This window comes from Pristiophorus japonicus, chromosome 15 (genome assembly GCF_044704955.1).
Source record: "Pristiophorus japonicus isolate sPriJap1 chromosome 15, sPriJap1.hap1, whole genome shotgun sequence".
In the NCBI taxonomy this organism is placed as follows: domain Eukaryota; kingdom Metazoa; phylum Chordata; class Chondrichthyes; family Pristiophoridae; genus Pristiophorus; species Pristiophorus japonicus.
Window position 1 is genome coordinate 129,413,631 of NC_091991.1, and position 19,603 is coordinate 129,433,233.

Below are 19,603 nucleotides of genomic sequence, written 5' to 3' on the forward strand. Positions count from 1 at the left end.
AGTTTAATCGGGTGAAAGGAGCGCCTCCTTTTCGCGGCAGCACATAAAGATCTGCAGCGTCCGGTCTCCAGGGCAACCGGCCGGCGAGGGGCGGGTACGCGTTGCTTGATTGACAGTCGCCTGATCGAATGAAATGACGGCATTGGTGCCACCATCAACCAATGGGAAGGTCCGAGGCTGGGTCCTTCACTCGAGAGGTGTCCAAATTTAGTTGGGTTTTTTCCTCCAAAAAAATAAACAACTTTTCTAAAAGTATGCAATCCAACTTGACCGCCTTATTACTCGTATTCTGCCAGAGCGACCTTATGCCATAGACGGACGCTAATGTTGTTGTTGCTGAAGGCAGTTTGCAAGCTGAGGGAGCCAAGGGGGTCCTGAGAGAGGCGGCCCGCCCGCGGCTTGCCGGACACTCGGGCCTCGGAGCGCTGAGATTATCAGCACTCCCCACTGCCGGCGCTCTAGCCATGGAGAGAGTGACTGCTTTCCCCTCGCTGCTCCTCAGGAGCGCCAGGCCTCGCGTGCAGTCGAAAGGGTGGAGCGCGGGCTTTTGCTGGGAGGGGGCCCAGGCTGCGCGCTGCCTGAGCGGCAGGGCCGAGAGGGCGATGCTAGGTAGGATCATTCGAGTGGATCATGCCGGGGAGTTCGGAGCTAATCGTATTTATGCAGGGCAAATGGCTGTACTAGGCAAAACCCCAGTGGGGCCTGTAATCCAGGTTGGTATTTCAACGCAGCGGATTACATGCACTTAAAACTATGAGGGGCCTCGACAGAGTGGATAGGAAGGACATATTTCCCTCAGCATAGAGGTCAATAACCAGGGGGGCATTGATTTAAAGTAATTGGTAGAAGGATTAGAGGGGAGTTGAGAAATTATTTCACCCAGAGGGTGATGGGGGTCTGGAACTCACTGCCTGAAAGGATGCTAGAGGCAGAAACCCTCATCGCATTTAAAAAGTATTTGGATGCGCACTTGAAGTGTGGTAACCTACAAGTCTACGGACCAAGAGCTAGAAAGTGCGATGAGACCGGGTAGCTCTTTTTCGGCCAGTACGGAAACGATGGGCTGAATGGACTCCTCCTGTGTCGTAAACGTCTATGATTCTATGCGCTGATTTATCATTCAGTAATCAAAAGACGATTTGCTACATTTGCTGGTTGTAGGTCTGTGATATCAGTTTGTCTTTGTAAAGTTTAAGGTTTACACACACCGCAACAGGAGGAGAAGGTCGAACAGTGTAACTATACAAGGTGTCCTCAGTCAATTTTATGTGAAGGCAGAATATCCCAAAATTACTGCTTGGCTCCAGCGCCTTTCAGTAAAGCAATCACTTTCTATCCGGATGAGAAATTACATGGCAGGGATGAAAACTCCAATGTTAGATTAATACAACAAATAATTAGCTTATATTAAAGATGTTAACATTATGACTTTTTTTATTCCTTATGTAATGTCCAGCACTTTTTCTAATTGTCTTCCTTCGGAGCATCAGCCCTCTGGTACCTAATCTAAGTGAAGCTCATATTTAAGCCTAGACAGAAGATAGTTGGTAGGCTCTTTGACTATGGAAGGCATCACTGTCAAACCCAGCCTGATTCTCACCAGAGGTTGACACAATGACCACTTTTTCAAGCAGGGGTCATTAGATAGGGAGCAGAAATTCCTGCTCTCTTTCCCCTCCCTAGTCCATTGCACTCAGGAAAATTGTAATGCTGTAATTTCTGCCTTGGCTGAGATCATCTAATTCAGCACAGATCAGGAATTAAACCTGTGATCATCTAGTCTGTATATACCGACTGTTACTCCAAGGCACATCTTTATCTGGGACAGCATGCTAAATAGATTTTGTGCCAGAATTCTTTAATTTTATATGAAGTCCATTGTGATTTTGTACTCTTCTGTCATATGCCCATGGTTAGTTGCCCATCTGTCACATTTCTTATCCTCCTCTGATGGATGTTGTAAAATTGTGGGGTAATAAACTTTGGAAAAAATAATGAGGTCCTTAATGTCTGTTATATACTTTGCACATTGATATGATAGGATAGAATAATCTGCAAAGAAAATCTCAAGTATTTTGTAATGTTGGTGCGTTGTTATCAGGAAATGTGTTCATGATGTCAGAATAATATTGTCTAGCCCTGTGTAGACTGTTAACTAGTTGTGTAAATGGACAATCTTGTTACTCCATTAAACATTGATTTTTTTTCATCTATTTATGCAGTATACAAAAAACCTTAATTTTGCTATGAAAAAAGTTGTTTAAAATTATTTAAAATAGAGACTAGGGTTTTGTTCATTGCCAACAAATAGCCTTAAAGTACAGCAGGCTTCAGTGTTGGGCAGTCTTGTATCTATTGTGCAGTAAATTAACTGAAATTGTGCAGTACCTTAACTGAAATTGATACTCATGTTACAGCAAATGTGGGATCAAGAAAAGGAACACCTGGAGAAATTCAATGAATTGATAGTTGATCACAGAGTTCGACCAACCCTTCTAATACCTTTCTGGAATGTTGCAGGGTTCATGTTGGGTAAATGTCCATATATATTTAAAATCTTTTATTATACATTCAATCGATTATGTGGGCATTTCATTGAGAACACACTTGTACCTGCAGTACCATTAATTCCTGTAGGTCTTTTCAATGTTAAAAGTGCCATTTTGTGGGAACACAATTGCTGCGATTTTGTAGTGAGCATATATCACTCTGATCGTGCAGTCTGAATATAAGAATGAGGAGCAGGAATCGGCCATACGGCCCTGCGAATCTGCTCCGCCATTCAGTATGATCATGGCTGATCTTCGACCTCAACTCCACTTTCCCACCCAATCCCATATCCCTTGATTCCCCTAGAGTCTAAAATTCTATCTATCTCAGCCTTGAATATATTCAATGACTCAGCATCCACAGTCCTTTGGGGTTTAGCATTCCAAAGATTCACAACCCTCAGAGTGAATAAATTCTTCAGTCTTAAATGGCCAACCCTTTATCCTGAGACTATGCCTCCTAGTTCCAGACTCGCCAGCCAGGGGAAACAATCACTTAGCATCTACCCTATCAATCCCCTTCAGTATCCTATATGTTTTCATGAGATCACATCTCATTCTTCTAAACTCCAGAGTGTACAGGCCCAATATACTCAATCTCTCCTCATAGGACAACTCTCTCATCCCAGGGATCAATCTAATGAGCCTTCGTTGCACCGCCTCTAAGGCAGGTATGTCCTTCCTCGGATAAGGAGACCAAAACTCTGCACAGTCCTCCAGGTGTGGTCTCACCAAAGCCCTGTACAATTGTAGTAGGACTTCCTTACTCTTGTACTCCAACTCCCTTGCAATAAAGGCCAACATACAATTTGCCTTCCTTATTGCTTGCTGTACCATCAGCTTTCCTTAATTTACTCAATGCTTTCTGAATTATTTTCATCTGCCATTATTTTTCAGTAACTGAAAATTGTAATATCCAAGAAAAGGGTTTAAACAAAATAAAGCAATGCATATTTCACAACAACATGATTGCATTTATACATTGAATTGTCTTTTGTTCTCTTTAATTCCTTTATTGAAATTATAGTTTGAAGTCCTCAGCCTTTTCTAAATGCTTGGGCTTGGCGTTGATATTTTTGCCCAGAGCTATGACTCTGAACTTAATTTGGATTGTATGGTCTTGGCGTGCAGTGTGTCTAATTTCCTGGCATGGATCAGCACCATTTAGTCAGTTAAATTGAAGAAATATTCTAGCTTTTTTTGCTCAAGCTTTTCAGTTATTTGAAGCAAAGTTCAAATTTCCAATTCTTTACCCAGGTGTAATGTATGTTGAGTGTGCGTGTATGTGAGATAAAAGCCTGACACCTGTTACATATTTTGTTATTGTATAAATCTCAACAATGGTGTTTTTCTCTGTGTGATCTAGTCCCAGAATGCATTTAAAATGTATTCAGTCACTGTAAATCAGTGACCTTGATATTATGACATAAACACCCCATTACAAAACAGTAAATCCTCTGACTACCATGACCAATGCCAACATATACATATATGTAAAATGTGTGGGTTTTTTTGTGTGGTTGCTGATCTTGAAATGATATATATGGCAGCTTTGCTGATTATAAATGGGTGTTAACTGCCACCTCTTCATAGGTGCTGGAACAGCTCTTTTAGGAAAAGAGGGTGCCATGGCCTGTACAGTAGCAGTAGAAGAGAGTATATCACAACATTACAACAATCAGATCAGGCTGCTAATGGAAGAGGATCCAGAAAGACATAAAGAATTACTTGACGTAAGCATTCTTGGTATTAAAGTAGGAAATAACACAGCTGTTTCTATATTATTTTGTACTGTTAAGTGCTGCTATATGCTAATCCAAGAATTGCCACAAGCTTCACTGCTTTGAAATAAAGCAGCTTAAATCTACAGATTTACAGAATACTGCAGTCATGTTTTCAATTTTGGTTACGAAGTTTATTTTCTTAGTCACTTGTATATTTGTATATATATTTTTTGGTAGGGGGTGGGTGGAAAGAGAAGAACTACTCTGCTCACTTAGAGACAAAGGAAGCTCTGAAAGCAGGACAGAGAAGATCCACAAGATTGTTCCTTCCTCAGTGTCAAAAGGACTGAGTTATGAGGATAGACGGAAAAACTTGGGCTTTTCAACCTTGAAGAAGACAATTGTAATCTGACCAGAAAGTTAACCTTAAGCTTAAAATACTCTTCTTTTGAGCTACGCAAAATAATTAACTTAAATATTTCTAAGCCAAGTAAGAGTGCAGAAATCTCTGAATATAATATGGGACAATAAATTAGGAATAACAGTTACTGTAGCTGCTGCATGACCGCAACCATCTCAGAAACACACAGTTGTGGGTTTCAGTCCTTCTGTCATTGCTTGCTAGTGAGTTTCACCTGGATTTTCAGTGCTAGCATACTCTGTATTGGGTGCAAGAGAAAAAAAAACTGTTGGCCAGTTTGTAGAGCTGATTGATGGAGTGGGAATAGTCAATAATTCATAAACAAGAGGCATTAAAGGCCCACACAGTTTCCAGAGGATAAATTGAGGATACAAATATTATTATTATGGGGTGTTTGTCATTCCACATCATATTGCTGTTAAAATAACTACAGTATTAATAAATAAAATTAGTTTGGGTAACTAGTGGCACAATAGGTACCCATCACCTCAGATCGGGGCTTCAATTCAACACAGTCTAATAAGATGAAAGACCGTAAGTCTAGATGAAAAATTCATGCAGGTACAATATGGGCTGCCCTTAACAAGATTGGTGTAAAGGCACATGTCGGTACAAAATAAAGAAGTTTTACTCTTCGTGTGGCGCTGTGTATAACTGACCTGAGAGTGTTACATGTTGAAATGGGGTAACATAAATGCAAAAACGCATTAATTCCCTCAGCACTTACATCCTTCACCTTGACTCTGTGAATTTACCTCCTCTACCAATTTCAAAATAAATTAATATATTTGGTGGTGTATAATTTCAATAGTCTTGGAGTTGGTGTGCTTTGGAGTTTTATTGGTATTGCATCCAACTTTATAAGATTAAAAAAATACACAAGTTCAATGTAATGAAATATGTCCCAATACATTTGAACACCAAAATGACCCCTTTTCAGGATTATTTTTAACCACGACATTTGTACCATATTTAAGGGTGTCAAAGTAGAAGAATCAGCTGGGATATGAGTTACAGTTTTTAGTTGCATCTAAGATTGAGCTCAGCGGTGAACTAGTTCCAAACGTGTGCTGCAGAGCTATGCTACCCAAATAACTAATTTATAACTTAATGAGAGCTGGCACTGTCTAAAAATTAACAAGATTTCATACTTATGAATTCCAGTGAACCGCCTATGCACTATTAAAATATGTCTTTGCACTGGGCTGGAGTTATGCAACATGCAGTGGGAAGCCCAAGTTGTACAAGATTATCTGCTAGTAGACTTACACCAGCTGGCTTCAGTGCACTCGGTCAGATTAACGGCTGACCTTGCTTCCTAATTAAACTGCGAATCTCACAACGAGGTGCATCTGAAATGGATTAATATTGGCAATAATGTCATGGTATTAGTGTCGTCATTCTACTTAAAGAAGCCGTATAATGTTTCTAATGATGTAAAAGACAGCCAATGTAAACATATTGCTATGTAGTTATATTGTTTTATCAACTGGACATGTTGAGAAAATTAGAAATTAAGAATGTAGGCAGTAGTCTCCTTCCGTTTCCAAAAACTCTCCAGTGCTGTTCAGAAAACCAGACATCTGCAAAGATAGGTATAGCTCCATGTCATGGAGAATCGGGGGGGGGGAATATATTTCATTCAAATACAAACTTTCCTGTTCAAGTCTGAGCATCAAAGTGTAATAGTAAAAATACTGAATACACCAACATATAAATTTGTGGTCTGCCCTCTCAGGCGGACGTAAAAGATTATCCGGTCATTATCACATTGCTGTTTGTGGGATCTTGCTGTGCGTAAGTTGGCTGTCGCATTTCCCACATTACAACAGTGACTACACTCCAAAAGTACTTCATTGGCTAAAAAGCGTTTTGTGATGTCGGTGGTCATGAAAGGTGCTATATAAATGCAAGTCTTTTTAGTTTTCAGCATGTATTCAATAAAGAGCAGTTTAGTCTCAATACTAGTTTTATAGAGCTGTGGAGGAATAAACATACATTTATTTCAGGTATTAAAGAAATTCAGAGATGAAGAAATGGAGCATCATGACACAGGATTAGCACATGATGCGGAAATGGTAGGCCTTGGCTCACAGACATTTTCTGCTGTTTATTATATTATCTTAACCAACATGAGTACTGTATAACTAGTTCAATGGGTGACCATGTTGCTGCACTAATGAACTGTGATATAAAGTGTGGGCAGGTTAACTCGCATGATTTCTGCATATAGTGTGTATGATCTTGAATAGTCAGTCTGAGGGGGCAATACCAATGGACAGCCAGATACTTCTCCATAGTGACAGAGAAAATTAGGACAAATTAACCTTGGTGACAATTGCACAGCTTTTGGTAACGAGCTGAAGAGCTGCATTTTTATGGATGTCTTAAAGGGTGGGAGAAAGAAAATAGTTTCAAAAATGGCAGTGGCTTTCAGTGAGAATTTTAATTTGGTGCATCAATTTCAGTAATGAACCTTATTCATTCTGCATTTACCACAAAGCGTACAATTGTATTCTAGGTTAACAGCTTCTGAGGAAAGCATGTGCTGAGCATGTGTGTAAAAATGTTCCACGTTGCTGGTAGGTGGTGTGGTACATTGTCTCTTGCTGCTGTATCATATAAAGCCCCCAGGAACTACGCAATTGTGCCAGTTCATTTTCATCCAGTTGAAGGATCTGGTGTAGGACTTCTTGTCACCAAAGTTTGGAATGACATCTCCAGCTTCTCTGCAGGAGTAGATGAGTTAGTATTAAAATATTGTGAATGCTGTTAATTTATCTGCTCTGTCCAAGTTTTTTTTCCTGAGGATTTCCAAGAGTTTTAAGATGTTGGCACCAGTCTGTCCTCTGCAACAAACCTCTTTAAAAAATATACTAGGCCGCCTTTTTCAGGACAAGTGTACAAATGAATAGAAAGTCTATGCTTTTTAGGATCACACCAATGACCAATTCTATGCTGCTTGGATAGGCGGGAAAAAACGAACGCATGAATCTATGAAAGGCTAAGGCACAAATTCGAATTTTACATTTAGAGATTGTGCCCTGGTTGGGGAGTGGTTGTTTGGTATGTCCTTTGAAACTAACCCATGCAATTCATCACTTGCATCAAGAAGACAGTGTTTCCATAGTTCAATTAGCATATCTCCACCAACATCTGCCAAGGTGTCTGCCTTGGCTGAGTACTAGCATAATCATTTCTGAGTCTGATGGTTGTGACTTCAGCACAGAATCTGGACTGCCTCTTCAGTGCAGTGCTGCCGGAGGTGCCTTATTTTGGATGAGACCAAGATCCTTTGTGCCTTTTCAGGTGTAAAAGATTCCATGACACACTTCAAAGAGGAGCAGGGGAGTTTCCCGGTGCCATCATCAACACTTATTCCTCAACCAGCACCACTGAAACATATTATTTGGTAATTTATTTAATTGTTGTTTGTGGGATCTTGCTTTGCACAAATTAGCTACCACATATCCCCCGTATTTCAAACGTGACTGCACTTCACAAGTACTTTATTAGGCGCAAAGAGCTTTGGGACATTCTGAGGTTATAAAAGGGGCTATGTAAGTTCTTTCTTTACAACGGTGCAGTAGTTTATCTACATTCACTGACTTATAATCATTGCATAAAATATTGTCTAAACATGATACAAATAGCCAAATTTGATTTGGACTACATGAAATGCTTTAGTAAGGAATAACTATGACGTTTCCCACATTATTCAGATCAAGATTGATTAGCACAATAGATCTAAACAATCCAACCAGGTATTGAACACATTGATGCTGAGAAAACACTGGCAGCACACGGTGCTGGGGACTCACCTGTGCCCAACAACACCAATACCGCTAGCACTGACTGGTGCCAAGAAATATTTTACACTCTTTAGGGGTGAAAGTTCATACTGAAAAAGGGTGACACAGAAAGAATGTTGGCATCATCAACTGGCACACAGATATCGTTGGCACAGACTGGTGTTGAGCTGTATATAAATGAAGTGCAGCTTTTATCTGATCCTTACTATTGCTTTAGTAACACAATGACTCCATAGCTTGGAGGTTCTAGAATTATCTCAGGTACTGCTGCTGGTCAGCACCAAATGCCCTTCGGACATACTCCCTTAGTGATGGGGAAAACATAGTGGGAATGTACTCCTGAGGGACGTTGGCAGCCCTCTTGAACCATCAATGTAAATTCTTACCTTTCTTGTAACGCAAGAAAGTATTGTAAAACAAGTGTGGCTTTGTACGTCTAGATCCTCTCCTTGGGATGGATAACCCACCTCAGCTTGCATGGACATGGTCCCTGTATGCATCATTTCCACGTGGAATTCTTTCCTTCAAAATGTACATAGACTTCAAATGGAGAGGAAGATTTCACACCCTTGGACTACATGCTGGGGAATCACAGAGTACATTGCATGACTTCCTTGATTCCTGAGCAGGGCTGTCAGTAAATTGATGGGATTAATAATCCTGTGATCCCTGACTTAGCAGGACACACCACCACTCCACAAGTATGGAGACTGAAAGCCCTCTTTATAGCATCCTCATCTATGGGTGAGGAGGAACAGGACATCTGTGATGGGAAGACGATATGCTCACGAATACATTAGTCAAAAGCTCCAAAAAATATAGATATTTTGGTGCAAGGATCAAGCATCATTGTACAAGCTTCAGAGGTCCCCAACCCTGGAGTAGAATCCTTTTAATTTTGCAGTTAGTTTACAGAGAACTCTTCATGGCCATATGCTAATCGAGTATAATCACAAAGGGCAGAGCCAATATATGTAATTTCCCAAAGTCAAATGAGGGTCCATTGCAACTCCATGGAGTCCTTGTATAGTAGACCAGTCACAGAGTTGATCATGGTACTTCAGACCCCCTCCTGACATGACTAAATCCTCACGAGACAACCTCTAAGCATCCAAATGAGAGCAGGCAACTGAATGCACTCAGCTGATGAATTTACCAGGAATAATCTAATCCATTTAGGATGTTGACCATGGAGCAAGTTTTGTCCACCAAAAGACCACGCAGTTCTCCAGACTGGGGCATTTTGGAACTCGGGTGATGCTCCTGATTGACGACCAAATGCAGGTCTCTGCACAGCAGTTGGCTGCAGCAGTCCTGTCTCTGAACTCCACAGCTTTCACTATATTGCTCTGCAAACTGGTGTGGCTGTGTTTAGTGGTACCCATGTGAGCTCATGCAACAGCCATTATGACTACACTTTGATGAGAAAGATATTTTTGAAGGACAGGTAGAGAAATTGTTGAAATCTTAAAAAAAAAAAGCAGCAGAGCATCTGTGATGGCTGGATCACTTCTGCAACAGACTAAGCTAAAGCCTTGCCTAGCAGCAATTTTGGGGTACAGATTGGGGTTCAAGGGTGTTATAGTCTCTTGTAGATCCAAATTGTTTCAGCCTTGCATCAGTGGTTGTACAGAGAACGTTACATTTGGACACCAGGATCTTGGAGGCAATCGGACAAGTCATTCCTCTTTTTTTTGGTCAGCTGGATATATGACATGTGGAAACCCATCATTATGTTCAAGTCTCCTCATCAAACTACTGAGCAATCTATATCCAGTAATAATGAGTAAACACACACTTCAAATAATGACACACACTACCCATCCAAGTCTAGCAAGCTTAGGTGCAGATGGGTTGAGGTAAAGCTTACTAACCCCTAAATGTGCACAGAGGTGCTGGTTTTAACCCACTAAAACAAAGCTTCCAGTTGCTTGTCCAGCTGGGTCCACCTTACTTATTAGGGCAATGACTTTTGGTTAGAACTGGTAGGAAGCTATCAGTTCTGATGAAAAGTCATCGAACTGAAACGTTAACTCTGTTTCTCTCTCCACAGATGCTGCCTGACCCGCTGAGTATTTCCAGCATTTTCTCTTTATATTAGACAGAAGCTAGCACTCTAATGGGATTTGCTCCAGACAACCCAGCAGAATTATTTTTTTCAGATCAGACCCCTTGTATCCCTTCACTGTTAGGGTAATGGTTTCCAGTGAAAGGCTACTTAAGAATATCAAATCTGATGGCAGGAGCCAACTTTCTGGTTCCCAATGACTGACTTTTTAATGTGAGAACATTAGCTAAACCATTGGTCTCCTACTCAGAGCTTTACTTCCAACCAATAACGATCAACTTGTCCTCATTTGTGGACCTTACATACTCAATCTACTTTAGAGGAACCGCAGGGGATCTGGGCTCAGGCCACGTAGACTACTGAACAGTTCATCTAGCGATGAACTAGAACTAGGAACACTGAGACTAGGTCTTGAAGATTTTCAGACCATAGTTTAAAGGTAGCAGGTAAGTTTGTGGTCGGACATCAACTATGGTGGAGCACTACATCAATAAGTAGGGGTAGGAAGGGGGTGGTTCCCTTTCACTTTGTAAACATGCAGTCCTAATATTAGCTGGTGGCCATGTTACAAGATTGCTCTCTGTACTCAGCATTTAGCTGGGGTAGCAACATAGGGCCCAAGTTTCGGGCCGCGCCTAGAACAGCGCAGCCCCAACCTGGACGCCCGTTTTTCGCGCCACAAAGTGCGCCTAAAAAATACTTACAGATTCTCCGGCTCCCTGCAGGTCCTCTGGAGCCGGGTGCGGCGCAGCACGAGCTGTTGGGGTGGAGCTAGGTCCCTGCACTGAAAACAGGGCCGGGACCTCTGCACATGCGCGCTACAATGGGCAGAGGTCCAGGCAGTAGCTCCAGGCGCCCAAAACAGTGTGGGAGGGGCCCGAAGCACGCAGCCCCTAGCCCTGGCCGAATGGCCTCACTGGGGCTGCGTGCATAAGGCTGTCTCCCACGCCCAGCTCCTGCTTCCTTCCGACCCGACTCGACTCACGCTTCCCCCCCCCGCCCCTGACACCGACCCGACTCCGGCTCCCCCCCCCCCCCCCCCCCCCACCCCTGGACCCGACCCGCGTTCCCCCCACCCGACCTGACCTCCCTCTCCCCCCCCCCCCCCTCACTCCCTTCCCCCCACCCCCCCGACTCGACCCCGACCTCCCCCCAACCTGACCGACCTCCCCCCTGCCCCCGACATGACCCAACCCATGCTCCCTCCCACACCCCACCCCCCCACCCCGAACCAACCGGACCTCCCTCCTCCCCCCCCCCCCCCACCCCGGGACCCGACCCGACCCGCACTCCCCCTGACCCGACCCGGACCCCCGACCCCACGCCACCTACCTGTAAATCTGGTGCTGGGGACGGGCTCTGCAAGAAGTCTTGGGCCCGGCCCGTTCAGCCTCCCTCCCCCCCACCCCCCTTCTCCTTCTCCTCCCCCCCTTCTCCTTTCCTCCCCCCCTTCTCCTTTCCTCCCCCCCTTCTCCTTTCCTCCCCCCCTTCTCCTTTCCTCCCCCCCTTCTCCTTTCCTCCCCCCCTTCTCCTTTCCTCCCCCCCTTCTCCTTTCCTCCCCCCCTTCTCCTTTCCTCCCCCCCTTCTCCTTTCCTCCCCCCCTTCTCCTTTCCTCCCCCCCTTCTCCTTTCCTCCCCCCCTTCTCCTTTCCTCCCCCCCTTCTCCTTTCCTCCCCCCCTTCTCCTTTCCTCCCCCACTTCTCCTTTCCTCCCCCCCTTCTCCTTTCCTCCCCCCCTTCTCCTTTCCTCCCCCCCTTCTCCTTTCCTCCCCCCCTTCTCCTTTCCTCCCCCCCTTCTCCTTTCCTCCCCCCCTTCTCCTTTCCTCCCCCCCTTCTCCTTTCCTCCCCCCCTTCTCCTTTCCTCCCCCCCTTCTCCTTTCCTCCCCCCCTTCTCCTTTCCTCCCCCCCTTCTCCTTTCCTCCCCCCCTTCTCCTTTCCTCCCCCCCTTCTCCTTTCCTCCCCCCCTTCTCCTTTCCTCCCCCCCTTCTCCTTTCCTCCCCCCCTTCTCCTTTCCTCCCCCCCTTCTCCTTTCCTCCCCCCCTTCTCCTTTCCTCCCCCCCTTCTCCTTTCCTCCCCCCCTTCTCCTTTCCTCCCCCCCTTCTCCTTTCCTCCCCCCCTTCTCCTTTCCTCCCCCCCTTCTCCTTTCCTCCCCCCCTTCTCCTTTCCTCCCCCCCTTCTCCTTTCCTCCCCCCCTTCTCCTTTCCTCCCCCCCTTCTCCTTTCCTCCCCCCCTTCTCCTTTCCTCCCCCCCTTCTCCTTTCCTCCCCCCCTTCTCCTTTCCTCCCCCCCTTCTCCTTTCCTCCCCCCTTCTCCTTTCCTCCCCCCCTTCTCCTTTCCTCCCCCCCTTCTCCTTTCCTCCCCCCCTTCTCCTTTCCTCCCCCCCTTCTCCTTTCCTCCCCCCCTTCTCCTTTCCTCCCCCCCTTCTCCTTTCCTCCCCCCCTTCTCCTTTCCTCCCCCCCCTTCTCCTTTCCTCCCCCCCCTTCTCCTTTCCTCCCCCCCCTTCTCCTTTCCTCCCCCCCTTCTCCTTTCCTCCCCCCCTTCGGCTGTCAGAAACACAGACACTGACAGACAGACCACTCTCAGAGACACACTGCGGGGCGGGGGGGTAGGTGGCATCCCAGCACGCTGTTGGAGGGCTCCCAGTGCTGCAGTCGATAATGTTTTATTTATTGATTTAAAAAAAAATTATTAATTTTTTTTGGTTGATTTATTGATGTTTTTATCATTTATTATTGATGATGGCTCTTTATTTGTAAAACTGAAGTGTTTAATGTTTGTAAACTTCACTTTAAACCACCCCCCCCCCCCCCCATTCCCTACGCCTGATTTTCTAAAGTGTAGACAAGGTTTTTTCGAGCGTACAAAAATCTTCACTTACTCCATTCTAAGTTAATTTGGAGTAAGTTTTCACTGCCAAAACTTTGAAAACAGGTGTAAATGGCCGGACACGCCCCCTTTTGAAAAATAAATTCTGTTCCCAAGTGAAACAGTTCCAACTGACTAGAACTGGAGCAAACTAAATGCCAAGAATTTGAATTTCTAAGATATTCCGTTCTACACCAGTTGCTCCAAAAAATCAGGAGCAACTGAGGCCGAAACTTGGGCCCATAGTAACCAATGCTCCCCATTTCTCATGGTCCACCCTCGAGTGGAAGACCCATCCAAAGTTAGTTCATTACATTTTTAAGAGTTGAGGGTGATAGACCTATTTGTATCTCAAGGCTATATTTCTGCTCAAGGGCAGGGGCCATGTCAGCTTAAATGCTTGATGGTCTCAATTTCATGGAAACATAGAAATTTATAGTGCAGAAAGAGGCCATTTTGGTCCATCGTGTCCGCGCCGGCCAACGAACAGCTGCACGGCCCTCGGTCAGCAGCCCTGAAGGTTACATATAAACTTATGAACAGTGGTGGAAAGGTAAAGAGCGCCCAGCCCAACCAGTCTGCCCCACACAACTGCGATACCCCTTACACTGAAACATTCTACACTCCACTCCAACCGGAGCCATGTGATCTGGGAGAGGCAAAAACTAGACAAAAGCCCAGGACAATTGGGGGGGTGGGGGGGGGAGAATCTGGGAAAATTCCTCTCCGACCCATCCAGGCGATCGAAACTAGTCCAGGAGATCGCCGTATTCGATTCCCTGCAGTACTTACCAACGTATCTACGTTGGCCAACAAGACATTATCCAGTGGTTTCCCAATTACCAGCTCTAGATCCGTAACCCTGCAGGTTACGGCACTTTAAGTGCCTATCCAAGCACCTTTTAAATGTGGTGAGGATTTCTGCATCCACCACCCTTCCATGCAGTGAGTTCCAGACCCCCACAACCCTTTGCATAAAGAAGCCCCCCTCAAATCCCCTCTGAACCTTCCTCCAACCACCTTAAAACTATGTTCATACTTGACCCCCTCCACCAATGGACACAAAGCTTTCTGTATCAGTTTTCTATGATCCTAAAGTAGTTACCAGTGTGACTTTCTGTTTGTCTAAACAGATCAAAAAATCACGGCAGTTGGCAGAGACAGGTCCCACTGGCTCACAGAAGGAAGTCTCTCTATTTTTAGGGTTAGAAGTCATATTACATTCAAACTCAGAGACCTTATAGTTGATGGCTTAGTTATTGAAAAATTATGACTGTTGGATCAGAATCCCCAGTAGGAGGTACTTTGAGGTTCCATTACTAAAACTTGTATTAAAAAAGAATTTACATACCACCTTCTCATATCTGAGAAATGTCCCAAAGAGCTTCATATACAATTAATTACTTGGAAGATGACTTATTATGTAGACAAACATGGCAGCTATTTTGCACGAAGCAAGGCCCCACAAACAATGAAATGAATGGCTAGTTAACCTAGTTTTGGGATGATAGTTAAGGAAGAATGTTGGCAAGGAAACCAGGAGAGTTCCAGATCTTAATTAGTGGTGTAGTATCTTTAGTATTCTGAATTACACAACAAATAGATGGGGCTTCGTTTCGAGTCTCGTCCAAAATAACACAATATGGAAAAAGTGTTGTTCTACTAAGTCAGTTAGTCCAGTCCATGCTCTGTGAAAACATATGTAAGCTGCTGCATCGCGCAATTTGCAATCATTTACATAGTACATTCAGCCATTATAATCACAGCAGTACCCAACTATGCCTTTAACAGATCAGTCCTAACAGCTGATGTTATGGTTCCTATTCAAGGGACTCCTTCCTCCTAAATTTGATATGATCCATAGTGTGTGGAGGGTGTGGAATGGAGAAATAAGATAGATTACCTGTACCCACCTGAAGAGGTCTTCATGCTTTGAATCATATGTATCCATGCACCATGATCCCATGCATTCCCATATCTATTGGTATAATTTTGGGGAAGGGTGAGAGTAGTGTTAAGTTGTTGGTTAATTTAATTTTAGCTTCAGGGCAAAACAAACTGGTGCAACAGAGCAGGTTGTGGTACACATGGGTAATAGGAGGCAGTGTTTGGCACCACTGTCTGCAATGTCATGAAGGCATTTTTATGCGCATGCTCAGCATATGGTATCCCCAGAGCCTGTGCAGGCTAGGCTGTACTACAGTCTATGGAGGATACATATCAGTTGAAGAATAAATATTTACAAAGTCGGTAATCTGACTCAAGTTAAATTAAAGTGTGATGTACTATAGATTTGTGAAATCTGTATGGTTTCATTATGATTAATGTGGAAAACAAAGCGAGGAACATTGGGGAAAAGCTGTACTGTCATTGATTTATTTTTCAAAATTTTGTTTTTTAGGCACCTGCTTATTCATTATTGAAGAATATTATACAAGCTGGATGCAAGGCTGCCATCTATATATCTGAACGCATTTAAACATTTTTTCCATAATCCATCTCTGTACAGTCTGTAATATAGATTACCAGTACACAGTAAAATAGGTTAATGTCACAACTTATTTTGGTGTGCTCTAGTCCCATAATTTTTTCAATTATGAAAATAATAAGTGTGTCTGTGTATGCAGCTGTTTCGATCTGTGACACTATTTTTCAGGGCTCACTGATGCTTCGATTTTAACCAGGCGTATGTATGAAATGCCCTGGCTGCCTGAATATTGAGGATGTATTCAGTTGGCCTTACAGTCAACACATGCTCAATTCACCAGCACTGTTTAAAATTAGAGTCTGAATTAAAATGATGTGGAGAAGAGTGTGTTGTCTTCACAATCAATTGATAACTTCTTCCATGTTTAGCCATAAACAGTTCAGAGGTAAAATCACTCACTGAACCATACAAATGTAAAAGGTCCTAAGTTCTATCCCCATGCCTTTGATGAATTAGTTGATCTCAACTGGGCAGTGGTCTGAGCAATTATGTGTTGGGGTAGGGAAAATGGATCAAGAGTTCTCACTTCTGATCGCTACCTAACAATCCCTGGCTATAATTTCCTCTCCTGTCAGATAGTCTGCCCATGAATGTCAAGGCTCATGTTAATAATAACTACTTGGGAGAAGTATTGGAGGGCACCTTGTCAATTTGAAACCATACCTGAGTAAGGAAGTCCGTGTCTTCTAGAGAGGATGGGAGAAAATTGGAGAGGAAAAAGAAATGTACTCCTGATTACAATTAAACTGCTAGTGGTCCTGCAAAACTGTCAGGTTGTAACAGCTAACAAAAATATTTTTTTGTGATCAGGGAATTAAATGTTGAGTCTGTATGCAAATATTTAATGGGAAAAATATGAAAATTTTTGAAAATTAAAATATACCACCTGAAATCTTACGAAGTGTTTTTTTCCCCAAACTATTGAAGGACTTTGCATGCAGTTCTAAGATATAACTGCTGGGGTCAGTATGCTACAAACAAAACAATTTCCAGGCGATTTGGTGTATGTTGTAAGCTTTGAAAGACCTTTATTTAGTCAAGGCAACATCCCCATGCAATGATTTCCTTATGGCTGTTCTTACAAGGTAGTTCCATTTATGTTTAACAATGCCCAAGTGACACACACTTTTTTTTTTATATATAAAAAAAAAAATATATATATATATATATATATATAATATATGATTGCATTTCAGTATGTCAGCTGTGGCTCAGTGGGTAGCACTCTCACCTCTGAGTCAGAAGGTTGTATGTTCAAGTCCCACTCCAGGGACTTGAGCACAAAAGGCTAGACTGACACTCCAGTGCAGTATTGAGGGAGTGCCGCACTGTCGGTGCCGTCTTTCAGATGAGATGTTAAACCAGGGCCCTGTCTGCTCTCTCAGGTGGATGTAAAAGATCCCATGGCACTATTTCGAAGAACAGCAGAGAGGTTGTCCTTGGTGTCCTGGCCAATATTTATCCCTCAATTAACATCTCTAAAATATCTTATCTGGTCATTATCACATTGCTGTTTGTGGGAGCTTGCTGTGCACAAATTGGCTGCCGTGTTTCCTACATTACAGCAGTGACTACACTCCAAAGGTACTTCATTGGCTGTAAAGTGCTTTGAAACATCCGGTGCTCGTGAAAGTCGCTATATAAATGCAAGTCTTTATAGCCTGGCATCTTTCTATTCAAAACTCCAATGCAACCCTTTTGCCTGTTTGAGGTGTGAAAGCAGTTTCCTAGCTTATTTTATACTTGGGTAAAATGTAAAATGGTACCTTAATGTGATGCTGCCTTAAACATACAGTTTATTCTCTTATATTTTGGAGGATCTTTTTGTGGGAATTTTAAGTCATAGCAAGAGCACTGGGCTGGAGAACACTTTCACAGACTTGCTGACTGGCTCCCTACTATCTTGGCAGCCCATTCTGGGCCGTCAGTAGTTCCAGCCCCCCTCTGATAGCTGATCAGTAGCCCACTCCTCAACTTTGACAGCCTATGTGGGCAGTTAATAGTTGTTGCCTGCCAGTGATGTTTAGATGACTTTAAGCCATTGATTTTAAACAAAACTTATGAATTGAGGATTTTAATACTTACTATAATAGCCTGAGTGAAAATAAACATTAATTAAAGCTTTGCATTGTTGTTAATTCTCAGTTCCTGAGGAATCTGGTGCATGGTGAAATGCAGCAATTATCTTCATTCCCTTCAATCTAGCGGTGTTGGTTAAATTTTCTGTCCTTTTATTCCAGATGAAACATTAGGTTTCGGGTACATTTCTGAGTTTCGGCTAATTATTATTTGAGAAGAGTAATTTACCTAATGGTCAAAGCGTGCTTGCTGCATGTGCCAAAATCCATCAATTTATTCAATTATAAGGATCTCACAAAATCTAATCATGAGTCAGCCTGATTCCCTGTGGCAGCCATTGCGTGCTATGAATAATCCCTGCCCTCTGCCTGTTAGCTGTTCAAACATCCATTCTTAGAAAAAAAGAAACAAAGGAAATGCCTTTCCAAGACTCAGTGTTAAATAATATCGAAGGTAGGAGGCTGAAGTGCCCGGGGGTGGGGATGGAGACTTGGCGGGTCATATATCAAAGTACACATTACCCCACCCTCTAACATCCCGAACATTTTATCCTTTCTCTTTATCCCCAACAACCCTCTATCCCATGTATCCTCCATCGCCTCCCATTCCCCCCCCCCCACCCCCATTCCCCCTCGCTAGACCTAGTCCCTACGATCAGACAGAATCACTGGAACAGTTCAAGTGGAGAGCATATCATGGAGTGAGCTGGTAACTGTGAGATAGGAACAAAGTGAAAACTACCTCCAAAATGGGAATGTAGCTGGCTTTGGAATTTAGAGCAGAGTGGGAAGGAGGAGCAGCGTCGTTTAATTGAAATTTAAATGAATATAAATTTAAGACTTAACTATAATTTAACTACCATTAGCCAGATTGGAAGCACAGGAAAGGACAATGATGTGCAGTTCCTGCAGGATGTGGGAGTTTTTAGAAGCAGATGCTAACTTAGACAATTACATTTGCAGCAACAGAAATTAGTTAAGGGCTCAAGATCTCAGAGCTTGAGATAGAGGTGGTCACTCTGGCACATCAGAGGAAAGGGAAGATTTCTGGAACAATATAGTCACTCTGTTGAGAGCTGGCAGAGGAAGAAATAGTAACTATTCACAGGTTGGGTAAAGTGAGAAGGGGTGCGCATGAGCTAGAACGTCCAGAGAAAATGACCCTATTCAGTAAGGTTGAAGCACTGGCTTTCTATGGGGAGGACTATGACTAGGCTGGACTATCAAATGGATTAAATTGGCACCAGAAAACATGAGATAGGTCAAGATGGAAGAGATTAGCAATTCAGTTAGGAATGCAGTAGTAATAAGAGATTCAATAGTTCATCATCATAGGCAGTCCCTCTAATCGAGGATGACTTACTTCCACGTCAAAAAGTTCACAGATGTTTCAGTGAAGGACCTAAAATTCCAGGTCCTGAACTAAATTTTGAACGGTGGGAGATGCCTGTGCGTGGATTTTTTTAACGTGTGGTGGCCGTTGCACACCAGCCACCACGCGGGCTTGACAGAGCTAGGTCTTGGTCCAGTGGCAAGGATTAACCAAGACGACTGGAGACCAGCTCTGCTGCACGGACCTAGGGCTAGATTTTACACTTTTT

General features: G+C 43.4%; 1 protein-coding gene across 1 annotated transcript; it reads left to right on the plus strand.

Moving 5' to 3' along the window:
* Window positions 1–278: 278 nt before the first annotated feature.
* Window positions 279–16,821, plus strand: coq7 (coenzyme Q7 homolog, ubiquinone (yeast)). The gene is made up of 5 exons (XM_070900927.1): window positions 279–713; window positions 2,418–2,532; window positions 4,143–4,282; window positions 6,704–6,772; window positions 15,838–16,821. Exons 1-5 carry the CDS (start codon window positions 465–467, stop codon window positions 15,913–15,915), a joined length of 651 nt encoding a protein of 216 aa, XP_070757028.1. The 5' UTR covers window positions 279–464; the 3' UTR covers window positions 15,916–16,821.
* The last annotated feature ends 2,782 nt before the right edge of the window (window positions 16,822–19,603 follow it).